This window comes from Pecten maximus, chromosome 10 (assembly GCF_902652985.1).
Source record: "Pecten maximus chromosome 10, xPecMax1.1, whole genome shotgun sequence".
NCBI lineage: Eukaryota > Metazoa > Mollusca > Bivalvia > Pectinida > Pectinidae > Pecten > Pecten maximus.
Window position 1 is genome coordinate 32,320,604 of NC_047024.1, and position 23,836 is coordinate 32,344,439.

At 36.9% G+C, this 23,836-nt stretch overlaps 1 protein-coding gene across 2 annotated transcripts in view; it reads left to right on the top strand.

Annotated features, from left to right (window-relative positions):
- The window catches only part of LOC117335936 (ATP-dependent RNA helicase DHX29-like), a 32,033-nt gene extending 23,388 nt beyond the window's left edge, over positions 1-8,645 (top strand). For both annotated transcript variants that reach the window (XM_033896219.1, XM_033896220.1), the window contains exons 28-29: positions 362-458; positions 8,541-8,645. In XM_033896219.1, coding sequence (XP_033752110.1) covers positions 362-458; positions 8,541-8,599 — 156 coding nt within the window. In that variant the 3' untranslated portion in view covers positions 8,600-8,645. The remainder of the gene's footprint in view (positions 1-361; positions 459-8,540) is intronic.
- Positions 8,646-23,836: the final 15,191 nt, after the last annotated feature.

Consider the following 23,836-nt stretch of genomic DNA (forward strand, 5'->3'; position numbering starts at 1 on the left):
TGTAGTTGTGCATCCCACATTTGTTTTTTTCGAACAACCATTTTTCAAAAAAAAAAGGGAAATGAATAGGTGCACTTCTAGCTCAGGCAGGGGACTTTGTATTGCTGTTGCAATACTATCCATCCTTGTTTACAATTATAGTTAGCTGAATCTGGATTAAGTAACTCCCTCTCATATGTGACCGTATTTTTCCCTCTCGATATTATTTACAATAGTTACCTGAATCTGGATTCAGAGACTACTTGTCATGTGACCTGTTTTATTGCCGCCATTTGAAGGTCCCATATCACAGGTTTGACTGTATATTCATTATAGCTGTGTATACGAAGAAGAATGAAATGTATTTTGTCTTTTTGTCCAGACATTTGCTAAAACTGGGGTTATGTTCCGTGAATTGAGGAACTTGTTGGATAAACTTTTGGAAAAGAAATTAGCGAAGCCTTCACTAGACCTGCTGGGTGAGTGTACATATGAGAATACATTGTCTATGTCAGCATCATTTAGTTATTGTCACTTGAATATACCTTTTGTTTTTATATTTTTTATAATTTTAGGACAATATGAATTTTTCTTATACTTGTCTTAGTTTGTTGGATAAACTACCACCAAAGGTCAGAACGTGTAATTGGACAGGCAGCCATCTTTAATTTTGACAGTTGAAGTTTGTTATGACTATCTCTTGAAAATGCTGGAAGAATATTCATCACATCTTGGTTTTCCTTTATCCCTAATTGTGTCAATTCACTTTTGTATCTGATTGGAATAACAAACTGACTGACAGGTGGCCATTTTGGATTTTGACAACTGAAGATTGTAATTGCTATTTCTTAAAACGTACTGGAGCGATATTTCTCAAATTTCATATGAGGGTTCCCCTCAGTCCCAGGTTTCTGAATATTGCAATTTTTGTGACTGATTGGAAAAACTAAATGGTATTGAAAACTTTTAACAATGATTCTCAGGCAACGCTACAAAGATCGTTTTGAACTCATATCTGCATTCTCCATACTTGGCCTGTATTTGTGCAGGTTCAATTTGATGTTATTGATGAAAACATAATGTCAAAAATGAGGCCATCATATTTGTTCTCATTTATCGGATCTTTCTCAAATTTCATCTTTAAGTGTCATTTTATCCCTTGTTTTGCTCATTGACTTTAAACCAATGAGAAAAATACAAAATTTGGGAAAGGTGATTTTATTTCGTTTTGTTTCGTTTGATTTCGTTTTGTTTCGTTTGATTTTGTTTTGTTTCGTTTGATTTCGTTTCGTTTCGTTTGATTTTGCTTTCGTTTCGCACTTTACAGGTACCCGTAATTACTTATATTCCCAAATGACATCCTATAACATTATTGAATATACCGGGTAGTCTATAAGATTGCATCTGGACCTAAAGGAAATAAAATTTAAAATATTTTAGATAAATTGATTAGTGATGATCAAACAGGTTTTTCTTTCTGATGATATACACTTAAATCTTGTTAACTTGAAGTTGTCGGAATCATGATAAAACTTTGTGTTAGCTGACTTTCAAAGTGGATGTTTTGGTATGCATATCTTAAAAAATCCCTTAACAGAAACGTGCCTTTTTGATTTCAAATAATAGAATATAACAAAATTGTATTATGGAATTATTTATGCTAAAAACAATTTTTTGATGTGTATATATATCCAGGGGTGTAGCTGGGCACTTGATTAAGTGGATTCACGAGCACTGTAGGCGCGAGTCCGAAAGTTTTGAAAAGTTTTGTGTTTTTGAAAATATTAAAATCGAGATCAAACAAAGTCGATGGTCCGGCTTTTCCCCCAGTGAACTTTAATTTTCATTTTTTAAATTTTTTTTAAAGAAAAATTAAGTGGATTCACCTGCGTGCCTGCGTACAGGCTGCTACGCACCTGATATCATATTTTATGCAATTCTGTTTTATCGTTTTAAAATCAAGTAGGCGTATCCCTGAGATTAGAGTCATTTCTGACATGTCATTTTTAAGTGAATTAAAGACCAGAGGATAAGTACACAATTTCAGCGTTTTAATATTAATTAAAATCATTCCTATCGTGGTATCTAATGGATATTTTTGTAACACATAATAAAAAATAAACCAATATGCGAAATTTACGGCAAGTAATTACATGTATAAAGGAGAGCCAACAAAGTGTTGTTCTTTTTTGGCTTCATAAAAACTTTGACATGGCAGCCACGGTGGCCATTTTGTAACATGATTACGCAATCATGGTTTTTCTGAACAACACTTATTTCAAACTTCTTCTCAAATTCCACCAGTGGGATTCAGCTCTAACTTGCCAGAAATGATCCTTAGATGGTCCTGGCTAAGTGTTGTTATTTATTGGGTCGGTCAGAATTCCAAGATGGCCACCATGGCCAACAGTGCCACTTAACCTGCTACAGAGCATGCATACTACAATAGTATAAGGGTCTTTAATTTAGAGTCAGATGACCGTTTTAAAAGGCCCTTGGGCCTCTTGTTGAAGATAGACATTTTTCAGCTATTTATGAATTTAATATATAATTTTTTTTAGCTATTTATGAATTATGTCAATTAGGGTTGAGTATCACAAATTAATTCTGTCAAGTACACAATGTAACTCTTACTCTGAGTTATCCAATATGCAAAACAATACAAATTTATATATCTTGATTATTTAGTGACAAACATTTGCGAGATGAGCTGTGCTGTTCTACAAGAGCCCTTGTTGATGAGGCTCTCAGTTTTGGTCCTGATATATAAAACTGCAGAATAATGTAATCAATACTAGGTATATATCAAGGGGGCAATTTGTCATTGTTTCTCAATATCAAATCAGATTAATTATATCAGATGGTTTAGAAAATTCTTCAAAGGATTCCATTGTTGAATTGAATACCTTTGCAAAAAGCTCTGGTTTGAAATTAAATATAGGCAAAACACAGGTGATTTGGATAGAGAGCAAAATAATACACTATAATAGTTAAGATACTTTCCTACTAGAGTTAAAATTTAAATGATTCTTAAGTTTGATTTAAGTGTTTTCAGTTTTCTAGTTGTCATTTTGAAAATAAGATTACAAAAACTTTTCCAGTTCCACCAGCGGTACCAGGACCTAGTTTAAACTTTCAGAAATATGAGATGATCCTGATCAGGGTTGTTAGTTTTCAAACTGTCCAAATTCCTACATGGAATCCAAATTACCATATGCTGCTAGTGATTACATAGTCAGATGATCACAAAGGCCCATGGGCCTCTTGTTGTAAATGTTACCTGTACAATAGGCAGTCTGTCTAGTGACCATTTAGAACTGATGGAGCTAGGGTTAAATATACATTTGAATTTATAAAATCAAATACATGTAAAATGATAATATGATATTCAATATAACATCCTCAAATAAGGAGATATTTTCAGAGTAAAACCCTAAACCCATATACACTTTAACTCACCTGATTACTCAGGTCAACCTGATATTGCTCATGTCATGAGCTGTTCAATTTATGCCCTGGGGCAGCGTTTGTCCTGCATCAACTAGCATTTCATTTTATCAACTTGTTATATCTAACCAACAGTCCCAGAGTCATGATATTTGGCTGATAAGTTTAATGGATGAGACCCACCAAAGTTTGCGAAAAGAAATTACAGTGGAACTTCGTTAACTCGAACTCGGATAACTCGAATACCGCGCTTAACTCGAAGTACCTCGCCGGTCCCGGCCGAATTCTCTCTTTATCTTAGTAAAAAAAAACTCGGATAATTCGAATTCGGATAACTCGAAAAACTCGGATAATTCGAATTCGGATAACTCGAAAAACTCGGATAATACGAAGTAAAAATTTGGTCCCAACAATAAAAATCCTACTTGAAATGTTCGAATAACTCGAAGTATAATTTTCGTCGATCGGTGGCAAACGCCGACATTTTTTAAGAGCTAAATTCCGATTGTAATACTGAACATATCGGCACTACTAACCTACATGCTATTATAAGTGTTTCATAAATTCATAAAAGAAATTGTCGGTTGAATCTTATAACAACAAGTCTTGGTGATAAAAAGTACTGCTTTACTTACATCAGGTAATTTCCCAAGGCGGTCGCCGATATCAGTACACACGATAGTCAACAACTCATCTACCCGTTCGCTCAAGCGGAACTAATCTCTGACACACCGGTAGATCTACCCGGCTGATGTTTTTACAGGTGTAGAAATGACACAGTCACCGGCGCCTATTAAATCTTTAAACTGCTGAAACAATAGCGTAATTACTGCCGAGGTGTTCAGAGTACAACTGTAACGGTCAGTGCTGTCTATTAAATCGGGTAAAACGCCAACTCAGTTACAGTAACATTTTATACGCACATGCGCAGCCCAACTTCCGGTGCTAATACACATGGAAATGGCGTGGTTATCAATAAAAAGTAAGTAGGCCGATCAAACAGTATTTCATATATGTCCAATAAAAGGTAATGGTTCTGTTACGTTTTGTATGCAATCTGTGTTAAACTTAAACGGTTATTTGTTTTGACATTAATAATTTGTTATTTTGTAGAATTCCGTTTTATCGTTTACCTTTTGCAAACATGACTTGCACATCAGATCGTTATTGAAGTGACTAAGTGAAAGAAACTTTATCGTGACTGTATATCGGCAAAACTACACCAAATTACAAGTGACATAACGAAACATTACATATATATTTACATGTATTGACCAGTCTTCACACTAAACTGATGAGCGACAGAGCGAAGTTATAATGATTATATAATGTTGACAAATATTGACCAAACTTTTCACCAAAAACGATAACTCGCTTAATTCGAACACTCGGATAACTCGAAGTTTTTTCGTGGTCCCGTCGACTTCGAGTTAACGAAGTTCCACTGTACCTTGATCCATATTCAAGGTTTTAGGGGTCAAATTCCTTAAAACCTTCACACAACTTCTTCTAGTTAACAAAAAGGCCAAGAATCATGTTCCTTTGATGAAGCCCACAAAATTTGCAAAAAGAAATGACCTTGAACCATATATTCAAGGTCTGTCATGTCAAATTGCTTAAACATATGAAGGACTTCTTCTGATTACTTAAACAATCTTGAATGAAGTTCTTTTGACTAAGTGAAGGGCAATGAATCGTCAAACAAATGAATGCCAGTTGAGTGATGCAGGCCCATGGGGCCTCTTGTTTATTGAAATGCTTGAAATACATCATGGTACATTTGTATTTCATTAAATTCAATTAAAATAAAATAAAAAATCAATAATGAAACTAATATATTCAAAAGAATTACAAACCTAACATATAGAATACCATCTGGTACTCACAGATATAACTATTATCATCACTAACAACTATTGGTATTCACTAATGTCTGTTTACTGGGGTGATCCTGTACATCCTGTAAACATTGTTCAGCCATGGTTTTGAGGACTTTATGACTGGATGTTTGCTGTGTGACTATGCCCTATCAGGAGATACTGTCCTAGTGACAATAGGGACATCTGTCTGTTGTTTGGCAAAATTTGCAATAGAAAAGAAAAAAGGTTACATTTATCACATAGTAATGTAAACACAAGGTGCTATTTTTGACAAGTGTTTGCACAAATTCAATGTGTTAATCTTTGATGAGAAATGTTGTAAGTTCAGTTTACTGAGCTCTTTGCTCATAAATCCATGGTAAGATATCTCTAAATCAATATATTTTCATTAAAGGGACATTTCTTTGTTTGAATAAAGTTTGGTCGTCGAAATTAATTTTGCTGGAAAATATTTATTTTTTTTTCCAAATAGTAAAAGTTGTTATCTTTACATTAATAAGGCAGTTTTACTTTCAAGATAAACCAAAGTTCATTGAGTATTAAGTCCTGAAAATTCCTAATTCGACCCGAAGTGTTTGGGTTAGGGGCTGTAGGAACAGGCCCCATATCCCCCAGGAGGGGCTTCAACTTTGGCAGCTTGGGCTGCCTCATGTCAGAACCTGGCAGCCCAGCAGTCTGTCATGGCATTTAAGTTAGTGTCAACTCTGTTATTCATCGAAATAAAACACTTTATCAAACAAATTGAAACGACAAAACTTGTAAGGATCATGATATACTTATCTGTATTTACTTAACACTGTCTGCCAGCCAAATGGCAATTTATGAAGAAAAAAACACAACCCTGTTCAAGGTCATGCTTTTTTGTAAGAGGAAATTTTGAGATAAGTAGTAAAAAGTCTTTAAACCAATCATTAACAATTACCATATTGTGAAGATTTTTTTTATTTATTTCTATAGTCAAGTAGAAATAAACCGTTATTATTTCTTCAGAATTAGAAATTTTTTGGCTTGATTTCTTCTGAAGTAGAATTTTTTTGGTTTGATTTCTTCAGAAGTAGAAACATTTCTGTTTGATTTCTTCAAACTATTTCTTTTTGATTTCTTCAAAAGTAGACTTTTTTTTTGGTCTGAAGGAAAGCCCCATTTACAGTGAATCAGTATGTGGATACTCTACACCAGATCAGGTAAAATGGGCGTACAAAACACACAGAAGAAGAAAAGAACACCTTTAAATCTGATAAAATTCCCTCATTCCAATAAATAATTAAGTGATGGTTAATATTGAATAGCCACATTGCCTTTGGATTTGATATCTCAGTCTCCATGAAAGTGGGCCAATCATTTGTGTTTACAATAGTCCATGTTCCCCTTGGACCTCATCCCCTATCTCTATGGCCCATCATTTGTGTTTACAATAGTCCATGTTCCCCTTGGACCTCAACCCCTATCTCTATGGCCCATCATTTGTGTTTACAATAGTCCATGTTCCCCTTGGACCTCATCCCCTGTCTCTATGGCCCATGTTCCCCTTGGACCTCATCCCCCTGTCTCTAAGGCCCATCATTTGTGTTAACAATGGCCCATGTTCCCCTTGGACCTCATCCCCCTGTCTCTATGGCCCATCATTTGTGTTAACAATGGCCCATGTTCCCCTTGGACCTCATCCCTCTGTCTCTATGGCCCATCATTTGTGTTTACAATAGTCCATGTTCCTCTTGGACCTCATCCCCTGTCTCTATGGCCCATCATTTGTGTTTACAATAGTCCATGTTCCCCTTGGACCTCATCCCCTGTCTCTATGGCCCATCATTTGTGTTTACAATAGTCCATGTTCCTCTTGGACCTCATCCCCCTGTCTCTATGGCCCATCATTTGTGTTTACAATAGTCCATGTTCCCCTTGGACCTCATCCCCTGTCTCTATGGCCCATCATTTGTGTTTACAATAGTCCATGTTCCCCTTGGACCTCATCCCCTGTCTCTATGGCCCATCATTTTTGTTTACAATAGTCCATGTTCCCCTTGGACCTCATCCCCCTGTCTCTATGACCCATCATTTGTGTTTACAATAGTCCATGTTCCCCTTGGACCTCATCCCCCTGTCTCTATGACCCATCATTTGTGTTCAAAATAGTCTGTGTTCCCCTTGGACCTCATCCCCTGTCTCTATGGCCCATCATTTGTGTTTACAATAGTCCATGTTCCCCTTGGACCTCATCCCCTGTCTCTATGGCCCATCATTTGTGTTTACAATAGACCATGTTCCCCTTGGACCTCATCCCCTGTCTCTATGGCCCATCATTTGTGTTTACAATAGTCCATGTTCCTCTTTAACCTCATCCCCCTGTCTCTATGGCCCATCATTTGTGTTTACAATAGTCCATGTTCCCCTTGGACCTCATCCCCCCGTCTCTATGGCCCATCATTTGTGTTTACAATAGTCCATGTTCCTCTTTAACCTCATCCCCTGTCTCTATGGCCCATCATTTGTGTTTACAATAGTCCATGTTCCCCTTGGACCTCATCCCCCTGTCTCTATGGCCCATCATTTGTGTTAACAATGGCCCATGTTCCCCTTGGACCTCATCCCCCTGTCTCTATGGCCCATCATTTGTGTTAACAATAGTCCATGTTCCTCTTTAACCTCATCCCCTGTCTCTATGGCCCATCATTTGTGTTAACAATAGTCCATGTTCCCCTTGGACCTCATCCCCCTGTCTCTATGGCCCATCATTTGTGTTAACAATGGCCCATGTTCCCCTTGGACCTCATCCCCCTGTCTCTATGGCCCATCATTTTTGTTTACAATAGTCCATGTTCCCCTTGGACCTCATCCCCCTGTCTCTATGGCCCATCATTTGTGTTTACAATAGTCCATGTTCCCCTTGGACCTCATCCCCCTGTCTCTATGGCCCATCATTTGTGCTTACAATAGTCCATGTTCCCCTTGGACCTCATCCCCTGTCTCTATGGCCCATCATTTGTGTTTACAATAGTCCATGTTCCCCTTGGACCTCATCCCCTGTCTCTATGGCCCATCATTTGTGTTTACAATAGTCCATGTTCCCTTTGGGCTTATTTCTCTGTCTCTGTGGAAGTGAGCCCATTATTTGTGTTTACAACAACTTCATACCGCCATAGAAGTGGCCCTATTATTTGTGTTTACAATCATGATAGAGTTAATGCATGGTAACTTGTTAAAGCTCCGACTAATACTTGATGTTTATTGTTACAGGAGACAAGGTTATTGTCCTGATATGTGAGCTGCTGTGGTCGGAGAGGACAAGTAGATGACCGAGAAGTGATATATATTTAATAAAAATGTTAACCAAGATATCAATGTATGTTATTATTGTACATAATAAAATTCAACGAATGCACAAAATGAAACCAAATGCTACTGTGTGTAACAGTGTAATATCTCAAACTCTGAAAACTGGAAAATCCTGTTTATCTCAAAAGAAAAGCAGGTCAGTTTAGATAATAAAAAAGTCTATGTAAAATATACTTGGCTACCTTGAATACTTGAATACAATTTTTTTGTTCATGGCCCCATTGACTTCCAGATAACGAGGTTTAACTGTATATGACAAAAACATTTGATCTGAAAATGAGTAGTTTAAATCTAGTGACATCAGAATATAAGGACATGGTATACAATCTCAGCCAAGAGATACAATCTCCGCCAAGAGATAAGAGAAGCAATCAGCACTTCATATACAACACAAGACTGTTTGTACATCCACAAATTCGTTCCTGGCTGATAAGTGAAGTATCTATTGACCAATTTACATGAAACTTGGTCAAAATGCCCAGTTTTCAAAAAATACATTCTGAGATCAAGGTCAAGGCATTTTTTTTTTTTTTATCTTTTCACAGATAAACATTTTATGACATACTGAAGTAAAAATTGTGGGAGTTTAACAAAGGAGTCAACTGACCAAAGGTAAATATTACTGGGTCAAAGGTCAAGATCAAATAGTGTAGTTTTTACTGATGATATCAATATGAAAGGAAGTTGGTTGGATTATACAAGAAGTCAACAGACCAAAGATACAGCTGACTGGGGACAAAGGGCAAGGTCATTTGAGTCCAAAGGTCAAGGACAACACAATCTTTATCACCATGAGTCTTGGTTTGGGAGGTATTTAAGGTAAATTGAAATAAAACAAATAAAAAAAAGCAAATAAGTTTCATACATGTACCAGTATTTTCATTTTGGTTAGCCGAGCATATATGATGTTGAGTCTCATCATTGTACATGTATATATACTTTACTGCCTTGCTATTGTTTCTGAAGTCTAAATTTCATACCTGAACATATATGGGCAGACGAAGAAAGCCCTTGTGTGGTCCGCCTAAGTGAAGGGCAAGGTCGTTACCGCGACTATTTTAAATGTCAAGGAGGCAGTCATATTGAAATACTGTATACTCCAGCTGAATTAACGAAATGTAGACTTTGAGAAACTCCAAAGAGCTTTGAATATATATTGAACATGTCATGAACACGCCTCTTCTATTAATGTATATTAGATTTACCATTCTGTTCATTAACATACCAATCTAAGGAGCACCTTCGTTCTCTTGTTAGGAGGGCTAACATTAAAAAACACACACGGCTAAGGTTATGAATGATATGAAACTTTAACGACAAAATCTTCCAGCAGACTATTGACTTTCCTTGGGGAAGACTGACTTGATCGAAGAACGCATCGGAACGGGTAACAGATATATTGCAATGTCGTTAAGTTGTCCAGAGGTAAACCATGGACAGTTACTGTCTACACCATGGTTTGATATAAAACGTCATATTTCCTTGTGATGTGAAGCTTCATATATTCGATGTTCGTTCAGCAGTTTAACAGAACAGATTTATTTCATTCTCTTTACGTTCATAGAGAATGACATATTCCTGACCTAGATCCTCGTCACCATATCCCACGAAGAACTGTGAAACACTGAGAATACCTAGGACAGTCTGTCGTGTCATCGACAGCGAACGGTCGAGAGGGACCTTTATCAGAGGACACAGAAATTGGTGGCTATACTGGTACCCAGGTCTGTCATCCTGGGTCTAACATACTAACTGCAACTGATAATTTGAAGGACAGCCTCAGTGAATGTATTGATTGTGTGTACCAAGTGTTTTATGTTATACAATAATTATACAATAAAGCGCGTTTTGACATACACACATGTACATGTATAACAACGCATTCATAACTGCGATACGTATTTGGTATGATATGATGTATTTCTAGTGTCGGGGCAAATTATTATTCTTCCCAAACTAATATAAACAAAAAATTAAAATGAGCTTTATCAATAATTTATTACATTTGTATTGTTTCGGAAATGCGATATATTTACTTAGCCGGAGGTAAATATGGTTTACGGAACAAACGTCATGATACTAACGAACACAAGATATCAATTGTTTGGACTTCACAATTGCTGGAAAATCCATTTTTCTAACTGACCGACAGTATTTAAATAGTCTAGTCATAACAGCGACATTGACTCAATGAATTCAGGGATAATGATTTATAAGAGTTGATATTGTGTTGGAGTCCTTTGTTGATTTATAAACGTATGCCGTTTGTTGCATTACGAAATTGTATATTCATTTTCATTTCCATGTATTGTATAACTTCAGGTTTTGGGAAGAGACTCTGTCGTAATCTCCCATTGTCATATCCCCACCAATTAATGGTCGGGACGTAAATTTCGTTTCCATCCCTTTACCCTGTAACAGGTAGAGATATATAACAAAAGCAGTATGAACAAAAGTGGAAAGCCTTTTGTAACTCTAGTAAAAATTTAAAAACATGTCTTAGAAGAAATGTTGCATTTTGCCTGTTGATTTGAACTGTTCTCAGCAAAACCGTTTTAGAGCGTACTGCAAAATCTACGTCATACAGTGTAGAACAAAATGCAGTTTACAATTGGTGATATTTGGTATTTAGCTGACCAGGCCCGAGGGTCAAGCATAACGTAGTCCATCGTCCGGCGTTAACCTTTCCCTTTAAACAAATTTCTTCTCCAGAAACACAAATCAATTTTGAAGGTCAGAGGTCAAATTTGTTGAAACACTTAAGTTACTTCTTATTAATCAAAAGTCCCAGAATCAAGAACTTGACTTGTAGGCTCCTGGGGGAAAGCCCGACAAAGTCTGTGAAGAGAAATCCCATATTGTCCCATATTCAAGGTCACAGGGTCAAATTTGTTGAACCACTTAAAGCAATTTTGTTCACAGAAAGTTGTTGTTCGATCTCTGTTCGAGTTTACATGTCTTTTCCCATTGTTAAAAGAGGAAAAGTGGGAAAAAAGATCAATCTTACCTAGAGCCAATAAATATCATTCAATGATGGGCGCCAGGATCCCTAGGGACCTCTTGTTTAGTCATCCCTGAGCCTGTTGGTTATTGGTTTCTGTTGAATATAAAAGGTATTTTAAAAATGAGTGTCGACTTTGACAGTTATCGCGTTTGACGTTCTCTATGTGGTATTTTTTCAAGCAGATCTTTTTATTTTATTTAAGATTCCTTATGATTGATTCTGTAGACAAAAAAATTATTTCAAAATATACTGAAGTACCAAGAGGAAGGGACATTCTTCTATTTGGCGGGTTATTATATGTACCCATATCGGATTAATCTTGTCTTTGTTGAAGTCTACTAATATCCACGCTGCAAATATCAATACTTTATTAAGTAATATAATGCATCATCGAGGAAATGTCAGCACTGAAATAAACAAATAAATAAATAAATAATATGATTTCATGCAACATCGAGGAAATGTCAGCACCGAAATAAATAAATATGATTTATTGTAACATCGAGAAAATATCAACACCGCAGATAAAAATAATAATGATAAAAAAACCCAAAACAATAAGAGAAAACAATGTTTTTCATGGTTTATTCTTCAATCTATACAATAATTTGCTACCGCCTGATTGTAATTTTTACCTGCATGAATCCGGCTTGGAAGGATTCCGCGGAATCAGACTTTGGAATGTGTAGTTGATGTGTGTGTTGTTGTTTTGTTCGGTTTTTAAGGGAGGTTGATACTTCGTAATAATTCCACACGTTCACGAACATTTGGATGTTCCTCCATAAGTACACATGTATACTGTATTTTTGTATGTTAGAGTGGAGCTATTCGTGTCAAGGTGGATGATTAGGGTGGCGTTATCGATCTACATACATAACCTGGTAGGATATCTCAACTACTTGATTGATAAATGTAAAACACCGAAATAACAAACTGTCTACAGACACAACCCTCGTCACTGGTGGGTTATGTCAATAATAAGGGGAATACATCCGCATTGAATGTCACAACCTGAGTATGTTTCATCTTAAGAGATATCGTTATTCGAAATATGCATGTCAAGTACGCCGATTTCCGTCACGTGTTTTAAATATATCTAAAATATTCAATATTTTTTGGCAATAGGGAAGTGGATATTTCTGTGTAAACGATAACTTCGCAGGCTATGCGTGCGCTAGCATATCTAACATATGTTTCTTTGTGATTTTTGTAAGCTAATACAATGTATATTATCTTCCTTATTACGTCAGATTGGGACTATCACCAAAGGATGTTAGTGTTCATATGAAACCGGGAACACTTGAGACGGTTAGAGGGGTAAGTCTGCACCTGTTATTGCTTGCAATTATATTTAAGCTGATAACGATCTGCCTTGAACGTATCTCAATGTCTTAGACAATGGAAATTAAAAAGTGATCGTTCATGCAATATTTTTGTTGTAGTTTTACAATTATTTCTTAATTGATTTTTTTTAAATACTATTTTTGATTTTGATTTTTTTTTTATTTAACTTTTTGTTTTTTTATCCATGTTTTAGTTTACCAAATCATTGTGTCATTGTGGTAGTCTAGTGACGCCAGTGATCAAGGGCCATGTTATATCGGCGTCACATTTAGATATTGAAAGAAAATCATAGGTAACCAACTATATTACCCCTTTGTTGGCGTGGCCATATTTTTCTATGAGAGTTTTCGTCCATCGCCATTAGATGTTAGGATTTTCAATTCGTCTTTCGTCCGTAATCCGCCGTCTGTCCATCACGTTAGCTATCTTGGATTTTGTCAGTTGAGATGTGTTCTAGCCATGTCTCAATGCATTCTTCCAAATGTCATTTGCATATAAGTTGGAAAAAAAGAAGAAAGAAGTGTAGTCACAAAAAGTTTAGAAATGAGCAATCTTAAATAAAAACAACTGAAACGATACAATGTACCATAGTGGCCGCAAGGAGCACCCCGTGACCCCTGGCTTATTTCATTATGTTGGAGTTTTGCGATTTTTTCTACATAACTTATTTGCTTGGAATGGTAATATCTTCTGTGGAATCTGTTTCAGAGTTGTTGATATCGTATTTGTTTGGTGTTTACTATATTTCGTCCTTGTTTGTTTATATATATTACGAACTTGTCCCATTGGTGATTTCTATTTGTTTTAAAACATGTAAAATATATAACATTCAAAGGATATACATTTTTCAGCTGTCCTCTCCCATGCTATTTATCAGTGTTATTGACAGTAAAAACTTTTATCGTGGCGACATCTTCCGTTTGGTATAGTTTTCTTCCGTATCACCATCAGATCTCTGTCAATCGATATATACATGTATATATACATATATACTGACACCAGTTCAACCTAGCCTGTTGACAACCTTTGTCAGCAAGAAAGCATCTATTTACTGGAATGTGAGGTAGGAAATATTAATGTTATTTTTGTTTCCTTATTAGTCCCCTGCCGTTTGAAAAACGGGGGGACTAAAGGTTTACCCTCCGTCCGTCTGTCTGTCTGTCCCTCCGTCCGTCCGTCCGTCTGTCTGTCTGTCACGCAATAGTTGTCCGGACAACTCCTTCTAAAGTACTACTCCGATTTTAATGAAACTTGGTATACATGATCAGTATAACATGTAGTTGTGCATTCCACATTTTTTTTTTCGAAAAACCAATTTTCAAAATGGCCGCCGACTTCTCATTGGTTGAGACTTGTCCGGACAACTCCTCCTAAAGTACTACTCCGATTTTAATGAAACTTGGTATACATGATCAGTATAACATTTAGTTGTGCATCCCACATTTTTTTTTTCGAAAAACCAATTTTCAAAATGGCCGCCGACTTCTCATTGGTTGAGACTTGTCCGGGCAACTCCTCCTAAAGTACTACTCCGATTTTAATGAAACTTGGTATACATGATCAGTATAACATGTAGTTGTGCATCCCACTTTTTTTTTTTCGAACTACCAATTTTCAAAATGGCCGCCGACTTCTCATTGGTTGAGACTTGTCCGGACAACTCCTCCTAAAGTACTACTCCGATTTTAATGAAACTTGGTATACATGATCAGTATAACATGTAGTTGTGCATCCCACAAGTTTTTTTCGAAAAACCAATTTTCAAAATGGCCGCCGACTTCTCATTGGTTGAGACTTGTCCGGACAACTCCTTCTAAAGTACTACTCCGATTTTAATGAAACTTGGTATACATGATCAGTATAACATGTAGTTGTGCATCCCTCATTTTAATTTTTTCGAAAAACCAATTTTCAAAATGGCCGCCGACTTCTCATTGGTTGAGACTTGTCCGGACAACTCCTCCTAAAGTACTACTCCGATTTTAACGAAACTTGGTATACGTGATCAGTATAACACGTAGTTTAAAAATGGGAAATAAATAGTTGCACTCCTGGTTCAGGCAGGGGACTTTGTATTGCTGTTGCAATACTATCCATCCTTGTTTCATTTGTTTTCGTATTATGTACGTTTCACCTGTGCTTCATACTGATTGTGCTACTACTGTGCTGTCGTGGTTGTGTCCTTCGGCAAGACACTTTACCCTAATTGCTCTCGATGGCATGCGATGGGCCTCCCGTATGTTGGCCAGTGAGGTAGTTACCAACTACTACAATGAGAACCCGCCTCAAAATGACCCCGGTTGTGATAAAACGGGGTGATAAAACTCGACAAACAAACAGCATTCTAATTAGACATAGAGAAACTATACTTCCTGTTATTGTATTTAAAAATACTAGACACAGATTGTCATGTAACGTTTCCAGATGATAGTTTGTTGTGTAAACATGATGTTTTAATTATGTATGTGTTCTGCAAATTATCAGTAATCATGGGGTTTCATGGTTTAATGAACACCACCTAATAACATATTCCGGACTGTTCTACCTTCTTTGTCATTTGTGATGACTAAATGTGTCGGTAAAGCCATCACTAGGTAATTTGGTATATTTTATACATTTACGAAGGCTATCCGTGCATGAACGTTTTGTATTCCCGACATATTTTTCATGTTCACGGGATTATTGACATTGGTAGTGCATGCCGCATTACTGTGAATTATTGATAAACGACCATTAAAATTACATTTAATGTATCGATATAGTGTAGAAATACACGATAACCATGTAAGAGGAAAACTTTTCTCTGTATTAATCATTTATAGAATGCCCAGTTACATGACATTTTATAATGTGATGTATTGTTAGTGAATCGCAGTATATAGTCAAAAACTAAAATTTTCTTTACATTTTCCAAAATATTAAAGCAAATTATGTACAGATATGCATTTTAATGTTAAACTACAGTTAAATAACAAATCTAAATGAATTAAATTTTTGAATAGTTAATTATGAAAGAATTGACAGCTTTTAAGACTATCCTTTTGTCTTTGCATGCATTTGTAAGTTTTTAGAATAATGATGATCGTCTTCAAAGTCAAGTTGATTATACATATCTGTCGATAAGTGTATGGACGTTGATTGGATGTTAAGGTATTTTAGGTGACCTGAGATGAAGTCTGAAGTGACCTATTACGATCCCCGTTTGTAAACAGTTTACATTTGTGACTTCTCTTCAATAACCGAGATGACCAAGGTCATGACCATGACCAGCTGCTTTCAAGGTCCCGGAGGTAAAAAGTGTTAAAATCTTTGACCAAATTCTAGATGTACATGGTCATGATTTTCGACCAGTTATATGATGACGGGCTACAAAGTATGTTCAAATCAATGACCTTGACCTACTTTCAAGGTTACTTGGGTCAGCGTGTTTAAATCTTTTAATGAATTATCATTAACTTAGGGTCTCCGAACCATGATTTTGGGCTAGTATCATGCGGGGATGAAAGGCCGCCAAGTTTGTTTAAATCCATGACTTTGACAAAAATCATTAATCAACTTTTCTTCTCAATAATTAAGAGGCTCAGGGTCATGATATTGGGCCAATAGCATACTGGGAGGAAGGGCTACAACATTTGTTCCACAGAATGACCTTGATGTATTCTCAAGGACACAAAGGTCAAATGTTTCAAAATCTTTTCAACGACTGCTCAATAACCAAGGGGCTCAGAGTTATGATGCTATGACAGAGGCATGCTTTGATAACAGACTGAAAGTTTGTTCAATGAATCACCTTGACCTGCTTTCATACTGTGTTTAAATGTGTATAATTCTGAGTTCAAAAAAATCAAATCGAATCAAATAAAACATCAACTATCAGTATGTATTTCAGAACCGGTTGCCCTTAAGACCCATTGGCCTTTAAAATTATATTCAATAAGATTAGAATATAATACATTACAATTAATTACCATTACATTTTAATTACCCCTTGCCTGCGATAATATATATTTGTCAATTGGTTTTAATGTTCAAATTGCGCTTTTCTATATAAATACATTTGAATTATTTAGATATTTATTAAATTTACGTTAAAACAAACTTTATTAGTCAGTAATATAAGATAGATTTGCCACCTAGTGTGGGCTGAGTTTTGTGGGACGAAATGAACCAACTGCGAAGATAAACGAAAAACGTACTACATAGCACGCGCTGCCATTACATGATTCAACTTGCGCTGTTATTTTGTTTAACCTTTTATTTATGTATGTATGTATTTATTTATTTATTATTTATTTTATTTATTTCTGTTGTAAATCACTTAAGATGTTTTCTAATTAATTACAATAGGTCTTCCGCGAATTAATCATCGACCGTGGGGATCATTAACACAAACATAACGATATTTTTCCTACTAAAGTTGTGTACCTGTTCTATGTTCTATGTCTATATGTGATCGTTTTTAATTTACTTGTGTCTGATAAAGGGCAGATTGCCTCGAAAATACGAAAATTTACTTGTCTGTACTGTCGTTATTACTACATGACGAATTATATAATTAGATATAAATATTTCTGGTTCTCAGTGTCATACAAGTATATATATAAAGTAATACTTTAATATATTTATCTATACACTCGTTATCCTCCTCTCAACAAAGTCAGGTGGAGATATACAAAGTTTTCCCGTCCGGCGGACGTCCGTCCGTCTGTGTAGCTAGTGTAGATAATTGAGGTTTCTATAATTGTTGCTGAATACTGAATATATTTCACTGATGTTGAATAATGAATAGATTGTATTCATGATGAATAATTAAGAAATAGTACTCATGATGAATAACAAATAGATTGTATTCATGATGAATAATGAAGACATAGTACTCATGATGAATAACAAATAGATTGTATTCATGATGAATAATGAAGACATAGTATTCATGAGGAATAACAAATAGATTGTATTCATGATGAATAATGAAGACATAGTACTCATGATGAATAATATATATATTCACTGATGCTTAATATATTATTGGCATGTAAGACTATAAGACTGGCTATGTCTATGACGGATCTGATTGATATACCGTACGGTATCGATAGACTTGTTTAATCAGTGTCCGGTCAGCTAATAATGTTACACTATAGGATTATTCTGCTGATGATTTTGACCTACATTCAATGCGTCAGTGGTGTGACCTAAGACGCAATGTTTTATTGAATCATCATTGTTGAGGTGTTTTGGATGTCTCATGATAATGATAATTATTCTTCATTTTGCACTTTGATGATTCATTTTAACTTTACGACTTTTGGGTATTTCGTACCTTTCTGTCCAGGTTTGACCTATTTCGAGTTTTGTTGGTCGCCTCCTATGATAAACAATTTTGCCTCTTAGCATGTCTGACGGGTCCTACAAAGACAGCACAGCTACATGATGTTCCTTACATCATTGACGGGTCCTACAAAGACAAAACAGCTGTATGATGTCACTAGCAGCACTGACGAGTCCTAGAAATACAAAACAGCTGTATGATGTCCATATCTTCACTGACGAGTCCTAGAAGGACAAATCAGCTGTATGATGTTCATACAAAACAGCTGTATGATGTCCATATCTTCACTGACGAGTCCTACTAATACAAAACATCTGTATGATGTCCATATCTTCACTGACGAGTCCTAGAAGGACAAAACAGCTGTATGATGTCCATATCTTCACTGACGAGTCCTAGAATGACAAAACAGCTGTATGATGTCCATATCTTCACTGACGAGTCCTAGAATGACAAAACAGCTGTATGATGTCCATTTATTACATTTTTACCAGTGAAATATCAAAAATTATTCATTCTATAAAAGTGATATTTTTCACTATTGAAAAATATCACTTTTGCTGATTTGACCAATCAAATTAATGATTAGAAAATACCAAAATAATTGACCAATCAGAAAGCCCGACATATATGTCAGCACCTGGACAGGGGTAAACGTATGCAAACTTTCGCTGTAGGCCTAGTTAGCATACGGGGTAGGTTTTTCGTTGATAGAAAATGTAATAAACAGAATATCTAACAGTGTCTTCAGTAATACCAAATATATTTCACGAGTGGGGCTAATATTTTGCACTCGTGAAAAATATCAAAATATTAGCCCCACTCGTGAAATATATTTGGTATTACTGAAGACACTGTTAGATATCCTCTATATCTTCACTGACGAGTCCTAGAATGACAAAACAGCTCTATGATGTCCATATCTTCACTGACGAGTCCTAGAATGACAAAACAGCTGTATGATGTCCATATCTTCACTGACGAGTCCTAGAAGGACAAAACAGCTGTATGATGTCCATACCTTCACTGACGAGTCCTAGAAGGACAAAGGTCTAATTCATTCTGACTGTATTGTAGCGAACTCTCAATTCGTTTTGTGTCCTTTGTACTATCCCTGAAGAAGAAATTCTGATATTGCTGGTCCATTTTAATTTGGTTGATCATTTCTATCGATTGGCCTATAGAGATGGAATGATCATAATGAATATTTCTCATTCTTTTAGATATAAAATGAACAGTTAAAAATAAATTAATAGTTTATTCGCTCTTACTATTGATAGATTAATTGAAACAATGCAATATGGTTTCCCTGTGCAGCTGCAGTTGTGAAGCGTTGTCAAAATATACAAAATTTAACACATATTCAATCAACATTATATCACAAAGTTCTGTACTTAATTAGATATTGTGGTAACGATTTTATTCTTGTAAATACTTTTCTGGTTTCATCTTGTCAGACAAGACTGGTGCCGTAACGCAACAGATCTTAAGGTTTCACGTGTGATTATTTAAAACCATTCTTTACCGACACGCCCGATATGTGTCCTGGGTTCGGCTATAGCCGGAATGAGGTAATATACACGCATTCGCGTTATTGGCCACGAAGTTTAACATTTCCAATGCCCTTGCTTAATTCTCTATAGATAAAGAATTTCATTTTTCTATCTTGAAAATATATCTATTTTATTAATCAACTTACTGTTTATTACCTTGTATCAATCCATTAATACACATCTATAGATTAATATGAGATCACACTTTTTCCGTTTAATAACGGACATGGTGTGAGAACGTCTAGTACAAACACGATGTGGCCTACAATAAAAAGGCAGTGTGCTTCAAAATCAATGATAGACGTCCGCCCTATCTGGTGTACTTTTAATCTGATCTAAGATGGAAATGTCTAAATTGCACAGAATTCGACATGACTTAAATCATGTCAACATGAGGGCGAAAGATGTAACTGTCCTTTACAAACACGAGGTCAGCCTTGTTTCCGGAATTTACTGGGTTTAAATGCACCTAACTAAACATAGAAAACACGGGATATGGTAGTCACAACACATATGTAGGTGTTGTGGTTTGGTTATAGAGGTTTCATGTTACACCATTACATTGACCAGTTCAACTTAGTTGGTTCTTTACAGACGCCACTGCCCGACCACACAATACGGTGATACAGATCTTCACGAGATCATTGTTTAAAGCGCATACAAAGATTACAATATTTGTACATTGTATAATATAATTATATATTGTTAGTTTTTTTTTAATTTCAGCTTTATTGATGTCCCGTATTGTGTGGTGTTTTAATGATTTGATTGGAGCTTTCTCTACTGTCTGTTTCCTACATACTTGTATCGTTAGACAGCCATCCTCATAGGGTCCTAGATGTTGATGTATCGTTAGACAGCCATCCTCATAGAGTCCTAGATGTTGATGTATCGTTAGACAGACATCCTCATAGGATCCTAGATGTTGATGTATCGTTAGACAGCCATCCTCATAGGGTCCTAGATGTTGATGTATCGTTAGACAGCCATCCTCATAGGGTCCTAGATGTTGATGTATCGTTAGACAGACATCCTCATAGGATCCTAGATGTTGATGTATCGTTAGACAGCCATCCTCATAGGGTCCTAGATGTTGATGTATCGTTAGACAGCCATCCACATAGGGTCCTAGATGTTGATGTATCGTTAGACAGCCATCCTCATAGGGTCCTAGATGTTGATGTATCGTTAGACAGCCATCCTCATAGGGTCCTAGATGTTGATGTATCGTTAGACAGCCATCCTCATAGGATCCTAGATGTTGATGTATCGTTAGACAGCCATCCTAATAGAGTCCTAGATGTTGATGTATCGTTAGACAGCCATCCTCATAGGGTCCTAGATGTTGATGTATCGTTAGACAGACATCCTCATAGGATCCTAGATGTTGATGTATCGTTAGACAGCCATCCTCATAGGGTCCTAGATGTTGATGTATCGTTAGACAGCCATCCTCATAGGGTCCTAGATGTTGATGTATCGTTAGACAGACATCCTCATAGGATCCTAGATGTTGATGTATCGTTAGACAGACATCCTCATAGGGTCCTAGATGTTGATGTATCGTTAGACAGCCATCCTCATAGGGTCCTAGATGTTGATGTATCGTTAGACAGCCATCCTCATAGAGTCCTAGATGTTGATGTATCGTTAGACAGCCATCCTCATAGAGTCCTAGATGTTGATGTATCGTTAGACAGCCATCCTCATAGGATCCTAGATGTTGATGTATCGTTAGACAGCCATCCTCATATAGTCCTAGATGTTGATGTATCGTTAGACAGCCATCCTCATAGGGTCCTAGATGTTGATGTATCGTTAGACAGCCATCCTCATAGAGTCCTAGATGTTGATGTATCGTTAGGTAGCCATCCTCATAGAGTCCTAGATGTTGATGTATCGTTAGACAGCCATCCTCATAGGGTCCTAGATGTTGATGTATCGTTAGACAGCCATCCTCATAGGGTCCTAGATGTTGATGTATCGTTAGACAGCCATCCTCATAGAGTCCTAGATGTTGATGTATCGTTAGGTAGCCATCCTCATAGAGTCCTAGATGTTGATGTATCGTTAGACAGACATCCTCATAGGGTCCTAGATGTTGATGTATCGTTAGACAGCCATCCTCATAGAGTCCTAGATGTTGATGTATCGTTAGACAGCCATCCTCATAGAGTCCTAGATGTTGATGTATCATTAGGCAGCCATCCTAATATGGTCCTAGATGTTGATGTATCATTAGACAGCCATCCTCATATGGTCCTAGATGTTGATGTATCGTTAGACAGCCATCCTCATAGGATCCTAGATGTTGGTGTATCATTAGACAGCCATCCTCATAGAGTCCTAGATGTTGATGTATCGTTAGACAGACATCCTCATAGGGTCCTAGATGTTGATGTATCGTTAGACAGCCATCCTCATAGGGTCCTAGATGTTGGTGTATCGTTAGACAGCCATCCTCATAGAGTCCTAGATGTTGATGTATCGTTAGACAGCCATCCTCATAGAGTCCTAGATGTTGATGTATCGTTAGACAGCCATCCTCATAGGATCCTAGATGTTGGTGTATCGTTAGACAGCCATCCTCATAGGGTCCTAGATGTTGATGTATCGTTAGACAGCCATCCTCATAGAGTCCTAGATGTTGATGTATCGTTAGACAGCCATCCTCATAGAGTCCTAGATGTTGATGTATCATTAGGCAGCCATCCTAATATGGTCCTAGATGTTGATGTATCATTAGACAGCCATCCTCATAGGGTCCTAGATGTTGATGTATCGTTAGACAGCCATCCTCATAGGATCCTAGATGTTGGTGTATCGTTAGACAGCCATCCTCATAGAGTCCTAGATGTTGATGTATCGTTAGACAGACATCCTCATAGGGTCCTAGATGTTGATGTATCGTTAGACAGCCATCCTCATAGGGTCCTAGATGTTGGTGTATCGTTAGACAGCCATCCTCATAGAGTCCTAGATGTTGATGTATCGTTAGACAGACATCCTCATAGGGTCCTAGATGTTGATGTATCGTTAGACAGCCATCCTCATAGGGTCCTAGATGTTGGTGTATCGTTAGACAGCCATCCTCATAGAGTCCTAGATGTTGATGTATCGTTAGACAGCCATCCTCATAGAGTCCTAGATGTTGATGTATCGTTAGACAGCCATCCTCATAGGATCCTAGATGTTGATGTATCGTTAGACAGCCATCCTCATAGGGTCCTAGATGTTGATGTATCGTTAGACAGCCATCCTCATAGAGTCCTAGATGTTGATGTATCGTTAGACAGCCATCCTCATAGAGTCCTAGATGTTGATGTATCGTTAGACAGCCATCCTCATAGAGTCCTAGATGTTGATGTATCGTTAGACAGCCATCCTCATAGAGTCCTAGATGTTGATGTATCGTTAGACAGCCATCCTCATAGGGTCCTAGATGTTGATGTATCGTTAGACAGCCATCCTCATAGGATCCTAGATGTTGATGTATCGTTAGACAGCCATCCTCATAGGAGTCCTAGATGTTGATGTATCGTTAGACAGCCATCCTCATAGGTCCTAGATGTTGATGTATCGTTAGACAGCCATCCTCATAGAGTCCTAGATGTTGATGTATCGTTAGACAGCCATCCTCATAGGAGTCCTAGATGTTGATGTATCGTTAGACAGCCATCCTCATAGAGTCCTAGATGTTGATGTATCGTTAGACAGCCATCCTCATAGGGTCCTAGATGTTGATGTATCGTTAGACAGCCATCCTCATAGAGTCCTAGATGTTGATGTATCGTTAGACAGCCATCCTCATAGGGTCCTAGATGTTGAGGTAATCGTAGACAGCCATCCTCATAGGGATCCTAGATGTGGTGTGTATCGTTAGAACAGCCCATCTCATAGAGTCCTAGATGTTATGTATCGTGGCAGACATCCTCAGAGGGTTCCGAGATGTGGATGTATCGTT